The 25,207-nt window shown below is 37.8% G+C and overlaps 1 protein-coding gene across 1 annotated transcript; it reads right to left on the reverse strand.

Moving 5' to 3' along the window:
• Positions 1–5,601: 5,601 nt before the first annotated feature.
• Positions 5,602–24,923, reverse strand: LOC110952949 (solute carrier family 45 member 4-like). The gene is made up of 13 exons (XM_022196719.2): positions 24,784–24,923; positions 22,202–23,069; positions 15,715–15,903; positions 15,454–15,633; positions 13,527–14,164; positions 12,782–12,925; positions 11,867–12,106; positions 11,609–11,728; positions 11,312–11,411; positions 11,113–11,193; positions 10,070–10,200; positions 9,674–9,742; positions 5,602–9,425 (listed from the first exon to the last, which is right to left on the reverse strand). Exons 2-13 carry the CDS (start codon positions 22,422–22,424, stop codon positions 9,117–9,119), a joined length of 2,424 nt encoding a protein of 807 aa, XP_022052411.2. The 5' UTR covers positions 22,425–23,069; positions 24,784–24,923; the 3' UTR covers positions 5,602–9,116.
• Between the last annotated feature and the right edge of the window lie 284 nt (positions 24,924–25,207).

The raw sequence follows: 25,207 nt of genomic DNA on the forward strand, positions 1-25,207 counted from the left end.
GATTTCGTCATGTTTTTCGTGCCGCTCACCACGAAATGCGCACCAATGTATTTTAAACGGCGGACTTTTCGTGCCACCCAGAACGTATTTCAAACGAATGTGTGTATTATATTTTTAATGTAAAACCATGGCGAATCCAACGCTATATTTTGCATGACATCGTCCCTAACCATAACCCTAACCATAACCATAACCCGGTGGTACACTTACCTTTTTTTTTTTTTTTTTTTTTTTTTTTTTTTTTCCCCAATTTGCATAGGAATTTCAAGAATGTCCGGCGGCCGGCGGCCGCAAACGCGATCACACAAGCAGTATACGCCGATGGACAGCTTAGATCGTCATGAATCCGCTGGTATAAACCACTTTCAGCTGTGATTACCACAGCGGGTTTCGTTGTGAGCAACACGAAAAACATTTCGTGGTGAGCGGCACGAAAAACATGACGAAATCGTGTTGGTGCGCACGAAAAAGAAACAAAAAATTTACGTAACAGTTTCACGAATCCCCGTGAGACCGTGTTGAAATATATCTTGACAAACCTCTTTCATAACTCAAAAACGAACAAAAGAAACCACCTCCATCTGCTTTTTTCAGACCAATAAACTAATTTATAAATCCAGCAAATACTCAAACAAGAATTAACAGTAAAGAAAAAATAACTACTGGTTGCACAAATACTGTTCAATCACAAATAGCTGTCAACTATGGAATTAGGAATCGAGGAACAGAAGCTTCAGTGCTCAGAGTTTTTTCTAATGTATGATCTTATTTTATCATTACATTCCCACTGGAACAGGGGGACACTTGTAAAAGAAATGAGAGCTAATCGTCAGCATCAAGGCTGTCCAACATGTCTGATTTTCATGATAAAAACATGTCAAGAACACATGCAAACTGCTTCTTTACCTCCAAACATGTGCTGTGATAACCTTAACGTACAGTACAATCATACGATCGGAGAAAAACAGGATGAATTCCACATTAAACCGTAACGGAGTCAGTCCCTGGACCAGTGGAACATCGTCTGATAACATCACAACAGTCAGTTACAGGAGCTTTTCTATCCTAAAGCTCTCAAACAGACTGACATTATGCTTATTCTGAAACAAACACACTCTTAAATCACAGTTTGAAGGGAAACTAACAAGAACAACCATATATAAACAGATGAAATGTGCAACTGAATCAAGCAGGTCTAAGAAAAGCATCTGACCTTAAAAATCAGTTAGATGGAAATCAATATTTGGATCAGAGCAGAAGAAAAAAAAACTGATGCTGCCTGACATCAGCTTCAGATCACACTTTTCCATGAACTATTCAGTAGAACTGCAACAATCAACCGATTCATCAATTAATTGTCAACTATTTTGATATAAATTAATCGTTTTTTTAGTAATTTTTAAAAAAGAATAAAGTCCAAATTCTCTGACTGCAGCTTTTTAAATATGAATATTTTATGGTTTCTTTCCTTCTCTGTGACAGTAAACTGAATATTTTAAGGTTGTGGATAAAACAAGACACTCTAATGGACATTTTTCTATTTTTTTGGACATTTTAGACACCAAACAACTAATGGATCAACATAGAAAATAATGGACAATGAATCAATGCTAAAGTTCAGTCATATATACCTTATATCACAGAACTGCAATAATTAGGTAATTAATTGATTATGTAATATCGCTCTCATTGCAGCTTCCTAAATGTGAAAATTTCTTTTTTCTTTTTCCTGTTCTAGGACAGAAAATTGAATGTTTTTTGACAAAATAACATGTTTTTCATCTTGGACACTCGTCAAAATTTTCTTCAATTTCTGACATTTTACAGACCAAACAACTTATCTATTAATTGAGCAAGCAAACAAACATTACTCGAGAATAAATCAAAAATAATCACTTGCAGCAGCCCTACTGTTCAATTATTTTCTGAGGAAAGCTGAAGCAGTCAGTCAAATAATCTAATAGAGGTCAACTATTAAGTTAATTGCTGTCCATTTTAAGTAGCTTTTCAAAGAAAAAAAGTCTAAATTCTCTCATTGTAACTTCTTAAATGGGATTAAATGTGATTATCAAGTAAATATTTATATCATAGATAACCTGTTGTTTGAGTCCATAACAGTAACCACTGACAAGTAGAACAATTTTAAAGATCTAAAAAAACAAGTGCTACAGCTCAAATAAACAGCAAATGTAGGACACGTACGCAATTATAGAAGCATTCAGGGAAATAGAAACATTTCCAGTATGCAGGGAAATAAATCAAAACAACAATCAACAGATTTATGGTCAATAAAAGTAAGTATGGGTTGCAGAACTGCCGTTGAGTTATTTACATCTTGAGCTAAGTTACATTTCCTTTCACTTTCTTCACCTTGTTTTAAAAGTTTAGTGCAGCTGATAAACCTAAATCTCACCTGTAAAGACCTTTGGTAGAGACTGACCCAATTAATGTGTTAGTTCAAAATAGGTCACTGGGATTTAAGAACAAAAATAAACAGTTATTACTATTTTCGTCTCATTATAACCTAATTTACCCTTTAAATATCCACAATTACTTAATATATATCCAGGTAAAATAACTGTCACTCTATCACTCTCTATTGGTTGCATATGAAGATCTTAAAGCAGCATATTGTAAAGATATTTCTGCACAAAACAAGTGCAGTCAAGTAAAAAAATAAGTTTTTCAGTTTGTATCTCCATGTGATTTAATGCTGTTGTGTCACGTGACTCTGAGGCACGCGCCGCACAGGTTAAGCGTTCAATCTCAAAAGCGACTAAAAGTAAAACTGAAACTGTAACTAATGAATGAAAACCTTAAAGTTTAGTTGACGTTCAGCTCACCGACCTGCTGAGAGTCTCCGTCCGGCTCCTCAGCTCTCCTGCTCCTCTGTCATCACTGGAGTCCAGCAGCTGAACTGTTTCCTGCCGTATGAAAACTCTTCTTCAGCTCCATGCTCACCGTCAGCTGCTTCCTGATTCTCTGCGGAGCCGCAAACATGCGCACTGAGCACCACAGGAAGCCAATCACACACGCTTTAATTGGTCAGTTAGTTTCATATCAGACTTAGATTTTTGTTCAAAGTTCACTTATTTGTTATTTTCGAGCTAAAAATAAATTCTGATACATATTTGGACAAAATTTGTAGAATTTCATATGGAATTTCTTTCTATTTTCAACTTTAAAAAAAAAAACACTTTGATGCCTTTTTGAGGTTTCAACATCCCCAGAAATGTAACATGAAATTTACTGAGAAGCCAGACACATTTTTCTCAGCAGATCTTTATCATAAAACGCTTGGAGGCGAGACTGTTCAATACTGTCTCTTTTAAATGTAAGAAAGTGCAGAATTGTAAAACAATGGTAATATTGTCGCACCAAAAATCCACATCTGACCTGGGTAGACATTTAAATGGTTCAATATCTGCAAAAATTTAACTCTCGTAGTCATGAAATTTGCTGAGGCCACAGACAAAATTGATTCCAGCAGATCAAAATCATAAAATGGCTCAAGCAGAGGACAGATTTTTAAAAGTGGTGCTTGAAAATGGAAGAATGTACAACACTTTCAGACAAAAATCATATTGTGGCCTGAAAAAATTTTTTTTTTTTACTTATTCTTCTGTAATGATATTGATGTTGCAAGGGATGGGTGTATAAGAACCATTAAATCAGCTGTTAGAAACACAGTTGCAATACTGAAATGTTCAGTTAGACATGACACGTGCACTGACTGGAGGTCATTCAGCATCACAGAAGTCTTTGTCATGGTGCCCCTTACTACCTAAAGCCCCTCAAATCTCTGCTTGCCTACAATTCTCTACAATTTCATTTAGCAGACGCTTTTGTCCAAAGCGACGTACAACACAAGCAAGATTGCCATCACTAAAATGCCGTTTCCTCTGGTCTCTACAGTATTAAACAGTAAGAAGCACCACCTGGTGTAACAACCAGGTACTACAACTAATCTACAGTAGCTGAAGTGCGTCTTAACCAGGAGAATGGAATTTGGTGCACTTCTTGGATTGTAGAAAGCAGGTTTCCACAAAAAAAAAAGCTGCAGTTCTATGTGTACAAAAGACTTCGTCATCGTTGTGTTAGCTACTGGCTTCACTTCTGCTTTAGCTACTCTGAAATTCAGACCAATGATCATCTGTTCTGTCTGTAACATTATGGGATGATCTGCTTTGTGGTCCTTTAACAGGAGACAACATTGTGTTTGGAATTAACATGACGGACATTAACAATCACTTGACATTGAACAAAATAATATTCCTGGAAAATTCTTTTATTCAAATAGAGAAAAAAAATTCTCGTTTTTTTACACGGCTCTTTGTGGATGATGTCAGTGCTTGAAACTAATGAAAAGGGAACCATGCAGAGTCTCTCCTGTGAGCTTACGAGGAACTGAAAATATCTAATGACTTCAGGAGGAAATATGGGTCAGCAAAGCTTTTTCAGTTGATTGAAATTGTTTTTAACTCACTTTTCTCTCTCTTATATATTGTGTTCTATATAATTCAAGTTTGTTTCTTACTTAATGTTTGTTCAATTTAAAAAAGAAGAGAAGAAACCTCGTAGAGCATTGTGTTATCCTTTGCACCATCATTAGTAAATCATTTTTAGACTCACAGCGAAAAGCTGTCTGAAACTGAAACTCATATTCTCAACTTAAAGAAGTAGAAGTTAAGAGGAAAGCCCTAGTCACATTTAAAAACACTCCTCAGACACACTGTTGTGGAATTTAATAAGTGACTGTCGTTTTTAAATGGTTTAACCTGATAGAAATGTGAATTTAAATGCTCTGATTTATTTCCAGCTTCTGGAGACACATGTATGAGCAGATACTGATGTAAAAACAAAAACACTCATTTCACAGATTTGTAGAGTGTAAATGACTGACTGTAGTGGATTTCCCTTTTAAGTGACTTTGATCCAGTTGTAATAACTTATTCTGGCCTGAAGATGGTGATGGTTGACTAAACAGTGTGTGCGTCTCAGTCAAATGATTCACAGCCAAATTCTGATCTATTGAGACGTTTTGTTTAAACAGCAGACTGGATATTAATCTTAAATATAAACTTTTTCTATGTTTTTGTGAAAGGTCACGCCCTTTGAGATTTTTCACGCTGTGAATTTCCTTGCACTTTTTGATTTTAATTTATTTAAATGACTGAGTACCAGAAGGAAAGTACCAGGACCATTTGGAAAAGGATAGAAGCTGCGTTTTCTCCAAATTTTTTTACATTTTGGAGCTTTGTGTAAATAATGTTCGGTTTTAAATTTTCATCAAACTTCAAACATGTAAACTACTTTGTCTACTGTGTCCTAAACAGATATGTTCAGTTGTCAGTAGATTGCTTTGAAGGTGATCTTATGACACCTATAATACTCACTTATCGTTTTTAATAGGAAATGTTCTGTCTAGCATCAGAACGTTGCTTGTACCATGAATGATATTTAACTTTTACTTTCTTACTGACCAACTGTAGTGTCATCTCATATTTTCATTTTAAGAAAACCCCAAAGAAAAGAGCAAATATTGATTTCAGGCTGAAATTAGTGTGAATAAAAACACAGAATCAAATGTGCATTACCTAATCTTTTTTTTTTTTCAAATAAATGGTACAAAAATACCTTGTAGTTATTTTACAAAAAGCTGTACAGCAGCAAAGAGAATCAAAAATAATAAATATTACACCAGGTAAACCAAGACACAGAATATGATCATCGAAACATCTGGATAAAATCAAGATTTTTTCACTACACCAGCACAATAGTTTGGCACTAAAATGGAATGTTTCTCAAGAAGAAAAGCTTCAACAACCTTCTTAATAAGGCGGAAACATCTCTGAAACAAGTGTTTTTGAAAATGTTCTATTGTAATTTACAGCAACTTTTCATGATGCAACATTGCTAACAAAACAATGTACCCAAACCTTTAGCCAAAAGTGCTAAGAAAGAAAAACAGCAGATACACTCGTCATGTTACACTAGCAGTCTTTGCATTATTTACAGGGAAAGTAGCGATTATTTCTATCATTTTCTGTTGATTTTCTCACTCTCCCTTCTATCTGATCCAAAGTTTCATGAAACAAGGAATGTTCTCTTTGTATTGGTTGTAAAACAGGTTGTGGAAGTCTTGAAACCGTGCAAAAGGTCCCAATAAATACTGCTGGCGCTGCACAAATACCCATAAACAGAGTAAAGAAGTCTCTAAATGGTGCACTGACAATAGAAGTCATTCCATAAAAGTCATTTCATCAAACTTTTCATTTCTGCCAATAGCTCCTCTGAGTTCAACTGCTCTTTAGGGAGGCTGAGAAGGTTCATTTTGCACAGATTAGATGCTGGTCTCGCATAGAAATGGTTCTAACTAACGTTCAGTACGCAGCATTATGTTTTTTTTTGGAAATATCTCAACTGTACAACATTAAAACTCCACAATTTCTTCCTGAGTGCTTCAGCGGAAGGCAACTGGACTTCTCATTCTAGTTCTTGAATATGTTTAACCTTCATCTGAGAGTTTTCTTCAGTTCTAAGCGACTGATGTAGAGTTCCAGATATTTATTTTCAACCCCAGCTCACATGCCTTGAGATGTGAATGGTTCAGAAACTGCCTGTTAAGGTATATCAGGACTGCACTGTAAGCACCTGGTAAGTGGTGTTATCGTCTTAATACTGTGTTCAGAGATGTCATGTCCAGTTTAACACAAATTGCTGCTTTAAATCCCCTTAAAATCTTTGAAAAGGTGTCTTCTCTGTCCAAAGCATTTCTGATCTTTTAGAGTCCTTAAGATGCACTATGGAGTCTTGTCCAAGAACCAAACAAAAAAAAGTCAAATTTCCCTCCGCTGAAGCACTATTACATGATCTTGATCACTAAAATTCTACACAAACATGGAACTAACACTTACGGTAGTCTTATAAGTGAGCTGAAGGCTGCTCTGTGGATTTACACCAACTTTATAACTTTCACGAAACTGATGAAGTTCTGCTGAAGATCAGTTCTCAATATGTGAGCTAAAAAAATCACTTGCTGCTCAGTTTTTGAAACAATACTTAACTGACGCTCTGCTATCCGTCATGTTTGTTATCTTGAGGTAAACTGAAATCTGGCAGAAGATATTATCATCTTGCTTATTGTTTCTGTACAATTGGACAAAGATTTACAGCCAGTAAATGATCACAATAATGGCACAATAAAGTAGATGTGCAACAGAATCATTCTGCTTTCAGTACGAAGCACAAAACAAATCCCTTTACTAGCCATGGAGCGGGATTTTTTTTTTTTTGAAAACTTGATACAACAAATGTACTATGAGGTATTTAAAATGAAAATTTCCAAAACATCTTGAGTTAAAATTTGAGAAAAGCAATTTATAGTGTAAATTCACAGCATTTGTAATTTAAAATGTGTCTTCATTTAGACAGAATTTGAATAAAATCAATCAATTTAGTGCCAAAAATACACTGTGCTGGCTTTTTGTTTTTACCTACAGTATCTTAGAAATGTTCTACTGTGTATCATAAAAGAAGAATTTGGCATTCAGTATTGTACTGATTTCATACAGACAAGGAATAAAATCCCAAAGTACACTTCTAACTGCACATGAGCTTGTTATGTAACAGGTTTCAATGTCATAAAAATGTTTTCTATCAGTTTACAATGAACTAAAAAAGGCTTTGCTGGTAATTTTGGCATTTCCTGGTATTTTAAATATAAAAATACAAAGTCAAGGCATCCCTTTGGGAATCTGGAAATATTTACATGTATTCAGCCTATAAGGAATGCAGAGGTAACACTTTTACAGCAAAATGATTGTCAGTGTGAAAGAAAAGTGCTCTGTGTGGTTCCATTTATGTTTAAATAAAGGCTTTGTTTGCATCAGTAGTTTGAACTAGGTCACTTACTATATAATGACTACACAATATATAGCCTCATGGTTGAATGTTTAGATAATAGTAAAAAGAGTAGTCAGGGCAGCGATTGTCTGAAATTATTTTTGCGGAGAGAAACACTTTATACATCCCGGATGAAATAAATACATTGATTTCAGTCTCTTTTTTTGCATCTGATGCTGTTAATAGTTAAATATTCTATACTTTCTATTATTACTACTATAGCTTTTCTATTTTTTTGCATTCTGTAGAGCCGTCTAGTGGTCATACTGTACATTTTTCACTTGGAAGTTTTCTTGTTTCCAGGTGTTTGCGATCATCCTGCCTCCACTAAAGCAGAATTCTGTACACTGAGGATTAAACCTTGAAGAAGGCAGTTTGTGCCGCTACATATGGATTATATCCCAACTTTATTTTAACATGAATAAGTGCTGTGTATGTTTTTAGAGTCTCATTATGAAGCTGTCACCTGGATAAAGGCTTTTGTTTTAACTTTTGCGCCTTCTACAAACAGATGCTTTCATTAGACTTTGGGACTGTGGATTTTCCTCTTCAATCTGATAACTGTCATGTGACTTTTTGTGTTTTATTGGCTTACTTCTAGATATATAACTATCTAAACATCTATTTAAATTAGAGATGAGGTAGCAATAGGACAAGCAGAACAGCCCAAAAACGACCGGACACCAATTTTCTACCATATTTTCCCTCTTTGCTCCATCAGAACTGTGACAAACCATCAGATCTGTACATGTGTGCTGGAGGTTTTTGCTTACTATTGTTTTTATGTTAACGGGAAAGATTGTATCTGAATTATAGATGCACACCATAGCTCTGCAAAGTGAAGTCCGTGCCTTCAACCTGCATTCAGCCAGCAGGGGGCGACTCCTCTGGTTGCAAAAAGAAGCCTGATTGTACCGAGAAAATTAGCTTACTTGTCACTCGATTTGTTACCTCAGTAAACATTTTTCCAAAGAATTTATAGACTCAATTGCTAATTTCAAGACTGTTTGAAAACAGCATGATTTTCATTTTATAAATTATGGTCCCATTTAGCGGAAAATATACAATAAATTTGAGTAGGCCTCGAGTTCTCAGTCAGATTCATCCATTACTTGTTAAGAGCATGATGGCGACGGCAAATTGCCAAATTTGAGGCTTCAAAACAGAAGCTCACAAATCAATGATCATTTTTTTTAATATGCTGTCTTTGTTTAATTACAGACAACAGATTGATTCTCTGTCCTCTGCAAGCCACCCCTGTCTGTGAGGTTCAGCAGAGCCAGTCTCTGGTCACTAGTCCTTTCTCCGGTCCGGTCCTCCTCTCCAGGTAAATCCACCAAGTCCTGGTCCTGCTCTGAGCTGCTGCTGGGCTCCACATCTGGATAAATGACGAGGAAACAGGCGGTAAGGAAGCCGAGGAAGGAGCCCCCAGAGGCCACGATTGGAATGACACGTACGCTGCCGACTGCATCGACCACAGATCCAAGAGCCGAGGCAACCAGAATCTGGCTGATATAAACCTGGAAGTAGAGCAGAAATACTCACAGTATTCACATAATATATAAAAATAAGACAGATTATTATAGCCCACAAGGTAAACCATGCTGTCTGTTGATTCCCTGAAAGAAAACATAGAATCGCTGTCTCCTGTTTGGATGTCATAAATTGTATTTGCAAGATGGACGATTACAACTGGATCAGTTTGAGTTGAGAGTGAACAACAGATTTCCGTTCGGCCTTATGAAGTGAAAAATGTGTGAATGCTCACCTGGCACGATAAGATAGCGCAGTCAATACCAAAACCTCTGCGAGTGTTTTCTGGACTGTGGTTAATGTACTGAGGGGAAGAACAGGAGAGATTTCATTTACACATTGTTCTTCTTAATGCTTCTACATGATTTTAATCCTGAGCAAACCAAAACTTTCCTTAAAGCAGAGGATAAAGACAAATGCATGTTGCGACAGCTCCATTAGAAAATGTTTCAGGAGACAAAACTTGAAAATCGTTGTAGTGTAATCACCAAACCAAAACCTTGTAGCTGAACTACTCAAAATTTCTTCTAATTTCAAGTTCTTATTAATTTAGGAGCCTCTATTGAAGATGTAATAATAAATGGAAACTGTAAATTATGGATTCTTTCTGTTTGTGTTTGTGTGCTCATACCTCTTTGATTTCATGGTACTGTCCCAGTAATGCATAGGGACAGTAGGACATGCTCATAGAGATGACGCCCATAGTGCTGATCATCACCATGGCAACATAAACATTAGGGAAGATTGCCATGACTGCAGTCCCTAAAGTAAAAGAGAAAGGAGGCCAGAAATAATGTTAAAAAATGCATATTTTCTTCATCTGCATACCAATGACAAGTAGTTCTAACATTTCATAGCTTGATTGATTATCAGGATTGAAAAATATTGATACGAATGATGTCATTTTGACGAGTTATTATTAAACACATATCGGTCCAGCAAAGCATCTGAACAGTGTTAGCAATAGTACAGGTGGCTGCTGGGGGGGATAATATTAGGAAATGATGGGAAATAGAAAGAGCTCATCAGCGAGGAGTTTGAACAGAATGAGAGTTTCATTTGTTAGAGATTTGTGGTCAGAATTTACTAAAACTTCAGGCTCAGGCTGCTCTGATATGATGGCAATATTCTGTTGCAGTTGCAGTGACACAATATGGTTGAAAAACAAAGTCTCCTCCCACTTACTTCTGATATAATTACAGAAATCCCCAACGTCATTTTATCTCATCAAAACTCTAAATCAAGATATCTGTAATTGCATTTTGACTATGCAGAATTCCAGCTCAAGAGCAAAAGGATCTAGAATGACATGTGGGGAAATTTAATTAGAACAATCTAAAAAGGACAGTGTAGATTTCTTGAAGCGAGATATTTAGATATCTCTAAACTGTAGATATTTTGAACTAGCCAGTATTCAGCTGTAGATTTTTGATGTCTACAGCTGAATGGTTGGTGTCTGTAATGAGGAATCCCATAAAAAATGAATGGCAAAAGTGATGGAATATGGGTTCTAAGGATGATGATGTGGAAGTCTAAAATGTTCTTTTTGACTTGGAAGAACAGAGTTCCAGATATCTGCAATACATATTCAGTGTAGCTATTAAATGTTAAGATATTTTGCCTCTGAGACGATACAGCTGCTCACAAATCCACTGCGCTTCTGTGTCTACTGACCTACTGAGAATCCCAGAGTTCCAACGATGTAGATGACCTTAATGCTCAGATCGAAATTATCCAGATACTTCTGAAGGATGGCTGGGTGGACAGAAACGATCAGTTACTAGAAATGTTTTACTGTATCCCTCACCACTTGTTTATGTGTGTAACGGGCTGTAACTTAATCAAAAAGTTCTAAAAGATGCTTGTGTTTTACCAGAGCCGACAGCAGCGGTAGCAGCGTAGACCACCAGCCCCCAGCAGCCCATCTGAACTCCTTTGTGATAATTCTGCAGCTCTGTGGAATTTGTTGGCGCCTTAAAAAAAAGCAGAAAAATTGCAGCAATATAACTGTACACTTGACTTGACAAACAGACTATATAATTGGCATTTTATTGTGTACATCCATAAATTACATCATGTTGAGTTTATGCTTCCTCTAAAGTGTGGTTCTCATGGTATAGAAAATGCTAAATGACGTCAGATACAGCAGATGGTGAGTATGTGGCCGTACCGTGGGGTCTCCGTTGAAAATGACCTGCCCCATGAAATCAGTGTAAAACACAGCTTCAGCTATGATGGAGAACCATGTGAGGAGGTGACACACACATAATCTCCAGAGCTGCCGCGGCATCTGTGGTGGAATACACACAGGAAGTGAAGACGAGCAGGAGCACATGAAGGGATTCATCAAAAGGCTGGTTTGTCATTTTAGCTTAAACGAATTTGATCCGGAGCAATCTTAAAGAGTAATAATTTTCATTTCCTTCACCTTCAGCATGGACAGCCAAAGCAGCCTCACAGTCGTCCCCCTGTCTGCAGCGCTGGAGGCCTCAGATGACAGACTGCTGGCTGACAGCTGCAACTGTCGTCTGTCTGTTCGCAGCAGGATGCCGCTCAGATCATCCAGACTGCGGGAGGCGGTGATCGGCCAAGGGCTGTGAAGTCCCGTACGTCGCAGCCGATATCGCTGAGATCCCACTCGACCGTAGTATGAAAACGTAAAGGAGGGCTGGAGAGAAGAGACAGGGATCACTGGACAATCTGTATTTCATTTGCAGCACAAAAAGAAAAAAGTAAACTCTGTTCTTTGTTTCATAAACAGTGTCAGGTGTTAAAAACATGACAAGTATGGTTCATTCTCGTTAAGTGGCGATTTCTTTAGGTGCTTGGAGAAAACAGCAGACATCATGTGGTCTACTTCTTTATGTTCTCAAAGTAAAAAAAAAGTTTAAAACACTCCAATTTAGTTTTTTTTTTTTTTTTTGGCAAATTTCTATATTGTAATGCGGTAGATTCACACTTGCATAATGTTCTAGTTAAACAAATAAAGCCATTTTAACTTCTTGGCCATTCCGATGTCTGTCCCAAGTCAGACATGAAAAATGGAATTTGCAAAATCCAAAAATGGAGCATCTGCTGCAAACAAAAAAATATTGTACAGGGTATTGTTGTTGGTTTAAAATTAAACAAAATAAAACACGTCTGATTGGTTATGAAACCTGAACTGTTTTTTTTAATCATTTCGGGGTTTCAAAACAAAAAACTAATATTTTTGAATTACAGCTAAATAAGTGATTGTCAAACCAACAACAGCCTTTTTTCATTTGCAAAATAAACTATGGCGGCATTCACATATTTACAACTAATACAGAAACTAATTTTAAGTATAATAATGAAACCGTACCTGTCTGTAGAAGGTGTGTGAGTGTCTTGATGAAACTGAAGGGTTGGAGGTTCGGCTCGCCAGCTTGTAGGGGACGTGACTTTTAATTACACCGGGCTGGTCAGAAGAAGACAGGCGAGAACTGGCACCGTAGGCAGCCTTGACCTGCTGGGAAACAAGAGACAAATGGAAACCGAAGCTACATTTCTGAAAAACAGTACCGAGGTTTTCTGTCTTTAAAAGGTTCTACATATCATTCAATGAAAATGGGGAAATAGTCGCCTCAAATAACTTGTTGATAGTTATATTTAAAGCTTTTGGCAACACAGTGTTTGATATGCCAATACAAGGAACAGTATCTGTAATGGACAATTCATGTTTCCTGTGTGTCCACGAGGGGATAAATTTTGTTTTTCACCCAAGTCTGCACTGCTGACATCTGCATGCATCCCAACATTCACAAGTATGTCATTTGCCAGGTAAACCAATGCTAAAGAGATGCATTACGAGGAAATTAAAATCATTTACTCCTTTATAATTCATCATAAAACAGGGGAATTGAAGTAGCTAAAGTTTGCTGCACTTCTATTTGTGCATGGTTGCAGTATATGGAGCCAAATTCTTTAAAAATCCCGTGCTACATGCTATACCTCCTGTGTTTGGCACTCCTCAGGAAGAATTACGAACTGAACAAAGTCACAACCAAGTGTTTATTTCTGTTCAAAGCTCGAATAAGTCATAAATTGGCTTTAACTGATTGTTTCACCTGTTTCAGATGTGAGTCCTCTGATTCAGAGCCGATCTGAAGCTGACCGTTTGTTTGATGTTTAAGTTCAGGAAAATCTGGATTTATGTCCTCTAAGACCACTGTCCCATCATAAAGAGCAGGTGGTCCATCAGGAGGAGGGGAGGATTCAACACTCTGGTCGGATGGCTTGAAAGCATCCTCTAACTCTTCCTGCGTTTCTGGCAAGAAAAGTTGTGTGTCCGGGTGGAGGTCAGGGTCCAGCGTAATCGTAGCGTCTGGCATCGCTAAGACTGAATCACTTTTACTCCGCACTCGCTCCACAGTGAGGAAATCCATATCTCCTTCCTCTGGATCTGCCTCTTTGTCCAGCTGAGCAGAAGTGTCCTCCTCGGCGATCACATCCAGGAAAGGTGGCGTTTGGTCAACTGGACTCAAAGACAGCTGGCTGGTAAATTCACCACTTCCTGTGTCTTTCAGCAGGCTGGATGGAGTGAACGGTTGCTCGGGGATACTGAGCATGTGCAGTGTGACGGAGATGATGAAGATGATGCCCGCGAAGAGGAAGAGGACCTGCTCCTGAGATTTGAATGCTTGGCCCAGAGCCGAGCCGGTCCAGTCCAGACCACCCAGCATGTATCCAACTGCTCCACCGAGTCCTAGAAAGACAAGTATAAGAGAGTGATTTTAGCATTTAGAAATGTGTGAGGAGATTTGTGCAGTGTGGTTTGTAGATGAGGAGAACAACTTAAAACTGAATGTAATTATGACTGAAAACTTGAAGTATTTAGCATCAACAGCTGCACAAATCGGTAAATCTGGATTTCCACCACAGCTAAGTCTCTCGATTGACTCCATGTGACTATTAGAAAATAATATTACTCCGCCAAGGAGTGACAATCAGCACTGGGTTGTCTGTTTGCCTGTCTGCCAGCAATGATACTCAAAAATGGATTAACGGATTTGGATGGAATTTTCGGGGAAGATCAGAAGTGACACAAGGATCAACTGATTAGATTTTGGTAGTGATGTGGCGCATAGTCTGGATCCATGAATTTTTTAAAGATTTCATCTGATGGAGTAGCCTTGGTGGATTACAGTGTTTTTCTAGTTATGAAATGTTATAGGGTGAATATATGACCTCTCAAGAATTACACTATTTCTAAGTTGACAAGTAGAGTATTTCCTCTCATGAACAATCTCAAACAAGTATTTTAGAAAGACTGAGTTCACAATACAGACCCCGAAGTACAAACTGAATGCAAAAAAAGTTGCTGCTAACATATAAACACATAAAATTAATAAAACTTTCTCCATTTTGCACCTCATCATGGCAATTAATTGCCAGAGGAACAAAAAAATCTGATTGTGAGATTTCACAAAGAAGGAGAAGGATCTAGAAAGATCACTGAGCAACAAAAAAGCATTAACCAAAATACTGGCTGCAGAAGAACCACCAAAATCACTACTAAAACCACACATTCTAAATGTAAATAAATAAAAGATATGAATCTCACTACTTACATTTGCTGCTTTGAGTTTCTACTCTGGGAGCAGTATTTTTATTATAGTACATCTGAACTGCTCAATTTTAATTACACATCAGAGCAATGCCTACTGTTTATCTTAAAACAATGTTACTACTGAAATGTGACACAATTTTGAATCATTTAACATTTCAGTAATATTGCACATGGGTGTACTTCTGACTTATTTTGGATGTATATGTTCATATGCACATTTAAAGATTCTTTTAAATGTTGATGAATGCATTCTTTCCACATACATTTGTAGAAGAAAAACAGGACAAACACGTGTCTAAATCATTCTTGAAGTTCATATTCTGAGGGAAAGAATTATGGGTTTTGAAGTCCAGTGTACCACTTACTGCTTTCCTGAATAGCTGAAATTTCTATGAGGACAGTCTGCATGTGGGTGCTTGTCTTACCTGCAGAGAAGGCATGAATGTTCAGGGCCATATCCTGCTCCTCAGTGTCAGCAACATCCAGTAGGTACGCCCTGATTGGTCCCTCAGAGGCGTCAGCACAGAAGTCCAGCACCACCACACCCACTACAGTAAGAATGATGCCTATTGGCTGCCTGTTGGGGCTGTCGCCGATGGAGAGGCCTGACAGAACACATAAAAGCATACAGATTTGAATAAACTGCAAATTTAGAATGTGCAAGGTGATCTCCTTTGAAACCTCACCTATTACTGATCCATTTAAAAACAGCGCCACCCCCAGCAGCACGCCTACACAAAGAGCCAGAATGAACGGTCGTCTTCGGCCCCACCGCAGAGTGCAGCGATCGCTGGCTGAGCCAATCAGAGGAGTGAAGAGGAGACCCAGGATGGGACTGAGGAACCAGGTTAAACTGTAATACTGCTCAGGAAGACCTAGAAAAGACACATGAGATTCAGTCAAACACACTAAATCAGACCAGAAATCTGATTTTAAGTTGTATTTTTATGAAACACTCTCTGTTTTCCTGTTGACCACACTGTTAGATAATATTCTACATAATTACATCAAGCTCTTTTGTGCTATTGTTTAACTGTCTGTGTTTTCACAATGGTGCACCCTTGCTAGTATTTATTCCACAGTTACAGTTAAATGAAATAAAAGAATAACAGGAAATATGGCTAGAAGTGTTTTGTTTGCTCCTCCAAAGAACTTTTTTTTTTTTAGCTTTTATTTAACCAGGTCAGTCCCACTGAGATACAATGACCTCTTTTTCAAGGGAAGCCTGGCCAAGACAGCAGCCTGAGAAACACTAAAATGGCAACAATTAAAAACAGACAAAACCAACTCTCTCAACAAGATATACAAAATGCATGCCAGATTAAAACACAGGATTAAGAATTTACGATAAAACAACAAGTGTGATCAGTAGCTACTGCAAGATCTTTCCTACGACTTTTAAAAGTTCCAAAGGTGATAAGTTCCTTCAGATTCGGTGTTTTCTGCAGTGAGTTCCAAGCAGCAGGTGCAGAGTACTTAAAACAGTGTTTCCCAAATTCAGAATGAACTTTTGGCACGTTTAATAAGTATAAATCCTTGGAATGTAAACAGTAGTTGCTGTGGGTTCTAGAAATGTAGTCACTTAAACAATGTGGAAGTAGACCTTGGATTGCTTTGGAAATCAAATGTAAAAAATAGGAAACAGAATGCTCCACTATTAGCTTTTTATTCAGGTAGTCAAATAGGTGGATTTTACATTTTTGCATCTTAACAAACTCGCATTTTTCACTCTACACTTCAAAAAACTCTCGAAATATGTGTCACCATCCAACAACTTGTTCCTCTGTTTACTGTTTATGAGAAATGCAACATTTCTTTTATTTATCCAGCTTGTTTTATTTTGCTCTCAATCTCTTTTAGTCTGCAGTTCACGTGGAAAGCCCTTTCATTTCTGTCATATGTATGATATTTTATCTGTTTTTACAATTTCTTGCTCTGAAAAATGGCCTCATTTTGGCAACTTTTTGGAACAAGAAACATGCCTTTTAAACTTGTCAGTGGATTTTAAGGTTAACTTTGACTGCAAAACTTATGAGCTTCAACATTTTCTGTAACAAATTACTCATCATCCAGGCTCTGTTTTGAGTTAAGCCATCCTTTTTTTTTTCTCCACACGTCATGCAGGAACTTGCCAGGATCGCTGCACCGCTGTACGTGAATGCAGAGAAGCAGTTTTTACTTTCTCACCACATAAAAATGTAACATTTTTCCCATGTCCCACTGTTTACAGAAGCATAGCAGATGACAGCTCAGGCATACCAATGCACAGCTGAGGAGCCACTGGGGCATTTCCTGAAGCGATGACTCTACGAAATATTTCAGACAAATACGGAGGCCGGTTACAACAACAAAGACAAAAATATGCACCAACCAGGCAGGAAAGTGGTGAAATCACCTCTAGTTGCTCCTGTTACAAGAGAGAACAGGGCTTCAGCATGCAGGAAACGCTCCTCTTAGAGCTTTTTAAGTATTTCAAAAACAGTTGTGTGGCAATTTAGGTAGTAAATCTGCCTTCTGCAATAAAAAACAAACTGTTCTGCTGGATGATAATCTCTGATTTTTCTACCCCTGAGGAAGAAGCGAACTTGTAGTTTTAATTGAAAAACCTGATGAGTTCTGCCAGTCGGCCTGTTCTCATGGGAACAACATGTTACTGCATAGCTCCGCTCCTGCCTTCCTGCTCCCTTAAGTCAACAGAACAGAACATGACTTTCTCAGAGCAGGAAAAAAATGTCTCACTCTATGTCTGTCACTCATTCTTTCTAGCAGCGAGCCTTAAAGGTTTTTTTTTTATCAGTGGGTTTGCCTTGAGCACGTGCAGATTCTTTGTTTCAGCTAAAGAACACACACAGCCCGTTCTGATTAGTAATAACGTACGCAAACATCCAAACGAGTCCATAAGGTAGCCTTAAGCACAAGCAGGGCCCAGTCATGAGGCAGGTTTGTGTTGCAAGAAGCAAAAGCTGGTCAAAGTTTCTCCTTGAGTTTGTTTAGCTTTAGTGCTTAGTCATGTTCTAGTTGTTGAAATATGAATCAAACATTTCTCCTCAGACAGTCATATTTGATTCCATGTTGCTGAGCCGCTCTCCAAGATGAGTAAAAAGGGCGTTGTTTTATTGCAAGTTTTCAAAAAGTTGTGCATTCCAGAGAGCAGCAGTTACAAAAACCAGTGCTTTTCTGTACCTGCCTGTCACTTTAGGAAGTGACTGGTTTAAAATGCTGCAGAGTTTTAGATGAGGAGACAACCTTAGACCTTAATATCATAGTCAGTCGAATTCAAAAACTGTAAAAACAGAAAGAAATGTCAGAATTTCAACTTTCCGATGGTTCGTCAACTGATCCTGTGTGACGTGCTGTTCTTTCAGGAGAATGAACCAAATCAAAGCTGAAAATCATGATATTCAATCAAAATCACTTTGTTTGCATGCAAAAATTTGACAAAAACATACGGTTTGTGCCAGATTCTGCGGGAAAAAACTAAAAATATTCTGTACTCATCAGAACAACTGAGACGCCAACAGTCACTACGGCAAATAACGACAAAATTCTTTGACTTTTCAGTTGAGCTGCAGGCGGTGTTTACACAGAGCAGAGAGAAGACAAATATGGACACAAATTAAAAACCTAAGCAGTATGTGAAGCCACCGTTTTTGTTCAGTATTGCTAACGTCTATGTGTGATCGCAGGTTTTTACAATTGTGTAAAATAAATGATCAGAGAATTCAGTCTTTTTAAAATTGTTTTTGGCATTATTACTTGCAAAAAGAACATTTTCTGAATCTACGTTTGTGTTGTTCCCACAGCGGTGCAACACTTCATATAGCAAAAACAAATGAGCCCATAATGGAAAAAAAAACAAAAAACAGAAACTGATTGACCCAAAAATCATGATTGAGATTCATCTTTGATTAACTGTGTGACAGCCATATGGGTTCTGTAAAACGTCTTGAGACAATCTGACCTATAATTGGCGCAAGATGAGTAAAATTGAATTGAACTGAATTGACAGTACTTGTAGTAAACAGAAAATAAATTCTAATCTCCTGTCTTCCTCAACTTTCACTGAATTCACTGACCTAAAAGGGCTTCAGGTCAGTGTCCACAAGTGTAAACATGTTTGTGTACCTGTAACACCACCCTAAAATTACATCTGCCCGTTTACAGAAGATCCAAAGAGATATTAAATGTCAGGTCAAGTTGGAGGAGCTCTGGACAATTCAACAAACCATATAAAGATTTACATGGCATTAAGGTAAAAACAAGACCAGTATCCTGTCCTGACCTACAGATGAACTGCGTTGCATGTATTGTGTTTTTCAAAAGCAAAAGAAAACACAGAGCTAATGTGTCAACTGTTCACACTCTGTAGCTAACTGACTTCATTCAGGCTCAACGTGTTAATGTTTCTGAAAGTGATGCTGTCACACAGTTTAGCAACACTGAATCTAGGAAATGTAGAACATATGGATGCCTGGTATAATAATTCACTCACACATTATTTATCCTGAGCAGAAAAATTGTGGCAGCTTCTGTTCAACTATTTTAGACAAATAACTCTGCGTCAAAAGTTATATGCTGACGATATTCATTGTTATATGGCAGATCATTTACCCTCCGTTGCTCTTGCCCTGGACAATAGGTATATAATGAATGAGTTCAGGAATATTCTGAATTTTTCAACACAATGAGCAAAATCTATTTTTCTACATTTACTAGAATATATGCTACATGTATATTTTTCTATTTACATAAAATCTTTGGAATGCAGATAAAAATCTGAGAAATATTAAGACTTATGCCATTATTTCCATTCATGAAAGAATCAAATCTGTGCAATACTACTGGCATGTGCAATATTGTCATTTCTACAGTGAGTACTTATGTAAAGCTTGGTTTATTTTGGCTAATTTCTTATTTTTGAACTACATTACTTAAATTTCTCCACTATCTTTCCTGTTGTAACACTGCAAATTTCCCCACTGTGGGATTAATAACAGTTTATATTTTCTTATTTTATCTTATGAAAATAAGACAACATCTCATTCTGCTTTGACACACACAGCTATTGACAAATTTAACGACAAATTTAACAAACTGAGACTACTGGTGTGATAACAAAATGCAACCGGGTGCTTAGGAAATCTTTCCAAAACACCGTGAATGGTTGAAAGTTTTTAAAACATGATCTTTGTTAACAGGGACAGAGAGGCTGAAATGTGCTGTGTTGGACATTCTTGTCATACCTTGCTGGGAGAAAATGCCTTTGTTCTATTTCTGCTATGATGGCAAACTTGACATTTGACTGCATAGCTCCGTGGCAGTTACATGGCACAGAGGTGCAGGCTGGGAAATCAGGGGATGTGGTTTAGTTCAGGAAAACTGGCACTTGAGTACAGCTGCAACTGTCGTTTAGACTGGTGGTCTTTGGGTAACTGTTCTAATACAGAAAGTTAACCAACAACAACAACATACTCTTAGGTGAATGTAGGTAAGGTGGGTCTTCTGATTTTTGCCACAAATGATTCTCCATACATTCATATGTGCATATAGCAACTTACAACTCGCTCTACCTCTCTGCGTTTATCTTTGAGTACAGAGCTGCATCATTTGTTGTTTTGTTGCTTCTCAATGTTCATCTTTTCCTGAACCGGTCTCCTCTTAACTTGACCGGTCAAGGCAGACAGAAACTCATCCTTAGTCAGGTTCTACCAGAGGGTTCTTCATGTTAAAAGGGAGTTTTTCTTCCACATTGTTGTCACGTGTTGCTCAGAGAGCAACTGTTGCATTTCTTTCAGTAATATTTTAAGTGCACAGGCCTGAGCTGTAAAACAACAGTGATATGTCCCAGTGTTACCTTCTATCAATAGCAATAAGAATACTGTTCAATGAAATGTTCGTTAGTTTCATGAAAATGCACCAAAACAATGCAAACTTTGGTTCAATTATGCCCTGTCATCCTCTTTTACTTTCCTTGTGGCTTCTATCTTGGTCTCCCAAGGAGGACTAGGCCACCTGCTACATTTTTGTGCTTTACACTCTTGGGAAAACATTAAAATTGTTACATGTGAAGGTTGAAAAATGGGCTAAAGTGCTAAATTCAAAGTAAGGTGGTTAAACTATAATAATTGTCCACATTGATTGAAATGAAACAGCCCCAGTTTTAAGGTCATGACCTCTGAGATGACTCAATGTATGTTAGGGTTTTACACTATAGCAATAAAACTGAAATGAACTAAATTGAAATGATAGCATTAAGACACCTAACAGAAAACCCAGAAACAGGTTACACTTCAGCCAGTGTCAACACCAGCTTAGAAACATGAATAAATTAAAGCTGTGGAAGAATTTTTGTCAAAGTTATTGTCCTCCCAAACCAGATGTTAAACTATTTCAGTATCTATTGCTTTATGAGATATGCAGAGCAGTACAGTGGAGTAGACGTCACGCATCAACAGTTTACTCCAACGGTAAATATTATTTTTTATAAATTATATTTAGCATAAGCATATATTTGTCAAGAAGTTACATAATTGACTTCAATTGCTGTTAAAAGTTAATGAAATATTGAGAAAACAAGGTATGAATACAACAGACAGCTTAATAAACGCACAATTCAGAGGTCATTCATGGTCAGAGGTCAAAGTTATATTGGTCTTATGTCAGTGTTGTGAATCTAATATGTCAGGACTACATTAGTGAAATTTGGCACAAACATGGCTTTGGACTGAACTGATTTTAAATATTTGTACCTTTATGTCTCATGTTAAATAAAAGGTGATAACAGATATACCACAGATGACACCATCCACCCACTACTGGAGGATTTTTATGCAATTTTTCAGTGAAACAAATATTAATTTTGACAATAATTGTACAGCAGCACATAGAAGCTGTGAGAGATCAGTGAGATCAGCCAATAAAAGGGTTAAGTGGCAGGGGTCTACCTCTAAACAAACCAGGGAATGTATATTTAGTCTGGTATGTGTGCTCCGCAGTGGCACTTACTCATTTTTACTGTTTGTGCAGTTTGCTGTAGCACATGTTTTGATCATATCTGTGTCCCAAACACTTCAAAAACTCACTTTTACAGCTTACACAGGATTTACCAGTAACAGAGAGTGATATGACTTGAACAGCTCTTTAAGAGAGCAGGAGTTTGAGTGGATGTCTTACCTATCTGCAGCAGCACAGGCGTCACCAGGGCCGTTTCCATGGCGTAGCAAAACTCTCGCCCAAACATTACGGCTCCATGCATCACCCACCGATGCAGAGGGATCCTCACTCCTCTGCCATCCACCTCCGCCTCCTTCTCACTCTCACTGTCCTCTGCTTCTTCCACTGGTGTCCTGCTCTCTAAAAGCCCAGCAGCCTCTTTCTCCTCTGCTTCACCTCCCATTTTAGCCTGGTTAAGAGGTCGTGGCCGTACAGTAGCGTGTATGACTTATTGCAACTATTTTCCGACAAATGCAAACAGAGATTTGCGAGAATAAGTTAACACAAGGTGAATGATTTTCATCTTGATTACTCACTGCATAAGAAGATATCCTGGAAGGCTACTCGGCAAGCAGGAGTCTGATGGAGGAGGAGGCTGAAATCACCATGATTGTGAGATAAATACGTCCAAAAAATAGAATATTTAATCCTGTGGCCATCATGCTGATGTGTGGCCAGGCAGCGTGCTTCAGGAGCTCAGCTGGAGCGGGGCGGTGCTCCTCACTGCTGCCCTCCTCAAGTTCAAAAAACTCCAGAAGAGCTGAAAACCTCTGCACAGCTCCGTAGGTATGTGAAGGGGAGGAGCGGGGAAGAGCAGAGGAGGTGGAAGGTGGGCGTGATAAGTGTGCTATGAGGTCCAGCGGCTGCAGAAGTAACTTGAATATGTCTGTGAATATGTTTGCTGCAGTGTGACTTGGAAGTGGTGTCCATGCATTTGCACAGTCTGGGTCAAAAGAGCTCCATGCACCTGAGTGCACTTGAAGCAAGACCTGGTCCAGACATCTGAAAATTCCTCAGCAAAGACCCACTGTCGCTGTCACACAGCAACCTGCAGAAAGAACAGACAATGAGAGCTATACAAGGCTATAAAAGGCAATAAAACATGGCCTGTCTCAGCTTATTTTCCTGTCTTTGTGTTGTGTACAGATGTAGATAGATATGACTCATAAAACTATTTTTTTACAAGGATGGGGGCATGGGTCAAATACTAGAAGGTTCCCATGTGTAACAGTATTTTAGTGCTGTTGGCTTCCATGATAAGAGACAGAAATTCTCTTGGCTTTGGAAAAATGCTGCCCTGCCCCCAAACAAGTCCACTGATAACGGATTTAAGCTCAATGTAAACCTCATACCATCACACATAACATTTTACAGAGAGGACAGATATCATATGAAAGAATAAAGACATAAAGATTAACGGAAATGACTGAGCAATAAGGAGATACATAAAACTATCTGAGTTCGCTGTGTGACATCACCCCGAACATAAGCTTCGAACCACAAAACCGACAGAGGCACGAACAAAAGCCTCATTGAGAAATACAACATTATTACAACACTACAGCTGTTGCGTAAGAGTTAACAGTTAAAACGTGCAGAACTGAACTCCTGAACGACCCCTGGGAGAAGATGCATCTGATGCTAAAGAGACAGGACTTGATTTGAGGGATATGAACAGTTAACAGTTTAATAACACTGAGTGAACAAATTGTATTAATAAGCACATTGTCTAAACTTTCCAAAGAAAACAGAACTACACCTACAGGACTGGCTTTGACCTTAAATTTATAAAGACATTGATACCTTTTTTACCTACAACGTCTCACTGTTTCTTTGAAGGTGAAATAACCCAAAATTTTCCGACAGACCTCGCTTTTTTTTTAAGCTGATTTGTCTTCAAACTCTTAGAAATTTAAAGATATGTTCCCTTACTAAGACAACTCAAATGGCACTCTTAAATATTTGATTATTTTTTAAAATCCTATATGCAATTCACGATTAATTCAGAAACCGAAATTTGCTGAATTATTCCCTCAGTTTTCATCTCTTCCTCTACTGAAATCACTGAGTTTACTAAACAACAAAATAACTGTTAATCTGTACATTGAATATGACTGAAAATATTACGTGTTTACCTGTTTTTTTTCCACTGTATGTTCTCTTATCCAATTTATATCCTGCATAGATAATCTATATGTGCTGCTGGATGTTTGCATATTACTATTTTGATAATTGAAGTGAATATAGTTAACAGAAAGTCCACTTCTGTAGAGATTTTTTACATTTACTTTCATCTTGTCTTCCCTGAAGTGAACACATACTAATCCTAAAAGGTCAGGTCACATATAAGTTAATATTTAAACTGTTTGATGTGAAACAGAGCTGTGGAGTTTTCTGTTGTTTTGACAAAGTGACACATTAACCTGTATGTAATCATAATACACATATATTGCATTTGTAGCCTCCTGGAAGTGGAGTAGTTGTGTTTTTTTCACAGGAATGTACAGTACGTGAGGGTCTTGTTGAACCAGTTAGAACATGTTTAAGTGAAGTTAAGCTCAGGTGTTCAGTTACCTGAGCTACACACGGACTTACAGCGCACAAACAAGGTGTTATTGAGAATTTTAGTGAGTGGGGAAGCTATAGTATAGAAGTGTTTTTATGTATAAAAACACCTGACTTGTCTTAGCAAGCTAGCTCGGCTAATATATCAAGCAGCTGAGGTTAGCGAGTTAAATAAAAGACAGAAAGATGGAACTTACCTGAGGCTTTATTTAGCCGTGGTTTAAAAAAAAATAAAGTCTACGACCACTTCCGCGTGGTGTCAGAGGAATAAAAAGTGTGATTTGGGGCTGGAAGAGAAGCTAACGTTCACTGGCTAACTTAGTGACCATTTGCTTCACTACACTCATCAATGTCACTGGTTTCCACAGTAACAAAGCGGGGCGGGGCCACAGGGGGACGCCGTGACGTCTGCAGCGTACAGTAAGACCATAAACTGTCTATGAGTAAGACTACCTTTGTTATTATTGAGCAATTAATAAGCTAATACCTGTGGTAATAGCATTTATTATAGTAATGTAATGAAATATATTAGCATTTTTTATTGAATTAATAGGTTTCTGCATGGAAATTATATAAACAAGGCAAAAAACACAGTAAAATTTGATGATTTTTAACTATTTC

This window comes from Acanthochromis polyacanthus, chromosome 12, assembly GCF_021347895.1.
Source record: "Acanthochromis polyacanthus isolate Apoly-LR-REF ecotype Palm Island chromosome 12, KAUST_Apoly_ChrSc, whole genome shotgun sequence".
Classification (NCBI taxonomy): domain Eukaryota; kingdom Metazoa; phylum Chordata; class Actinopteri; family Pomacentridae; genus Acanthochromis; species Acanthochromis polyacanthus.

Coding starts and splice junctions, on each gene's coding strand:
- LOC110952949 (XM_022196719.2), bottom strand. CDS start 22,424: ATGGGAGGTGAAGCAGAGGAGAAAGAGGCTGCTGGGCTTTTAGAGAGC. Junction 12,107..12,781: donor CACACACCTTCTACAGACAG/GTACGGTTTCAT, acceptor TCTTCTCTCCAG/CCCTCCTTTACGTTTTCATA. Junction 9,426..9,673: donor GCGCTATCTTATCGTGCCAG/GTGAGCATTCAC, acceptor CTCTACTTCCAG/GTTTATATCAGCCAGATTCT.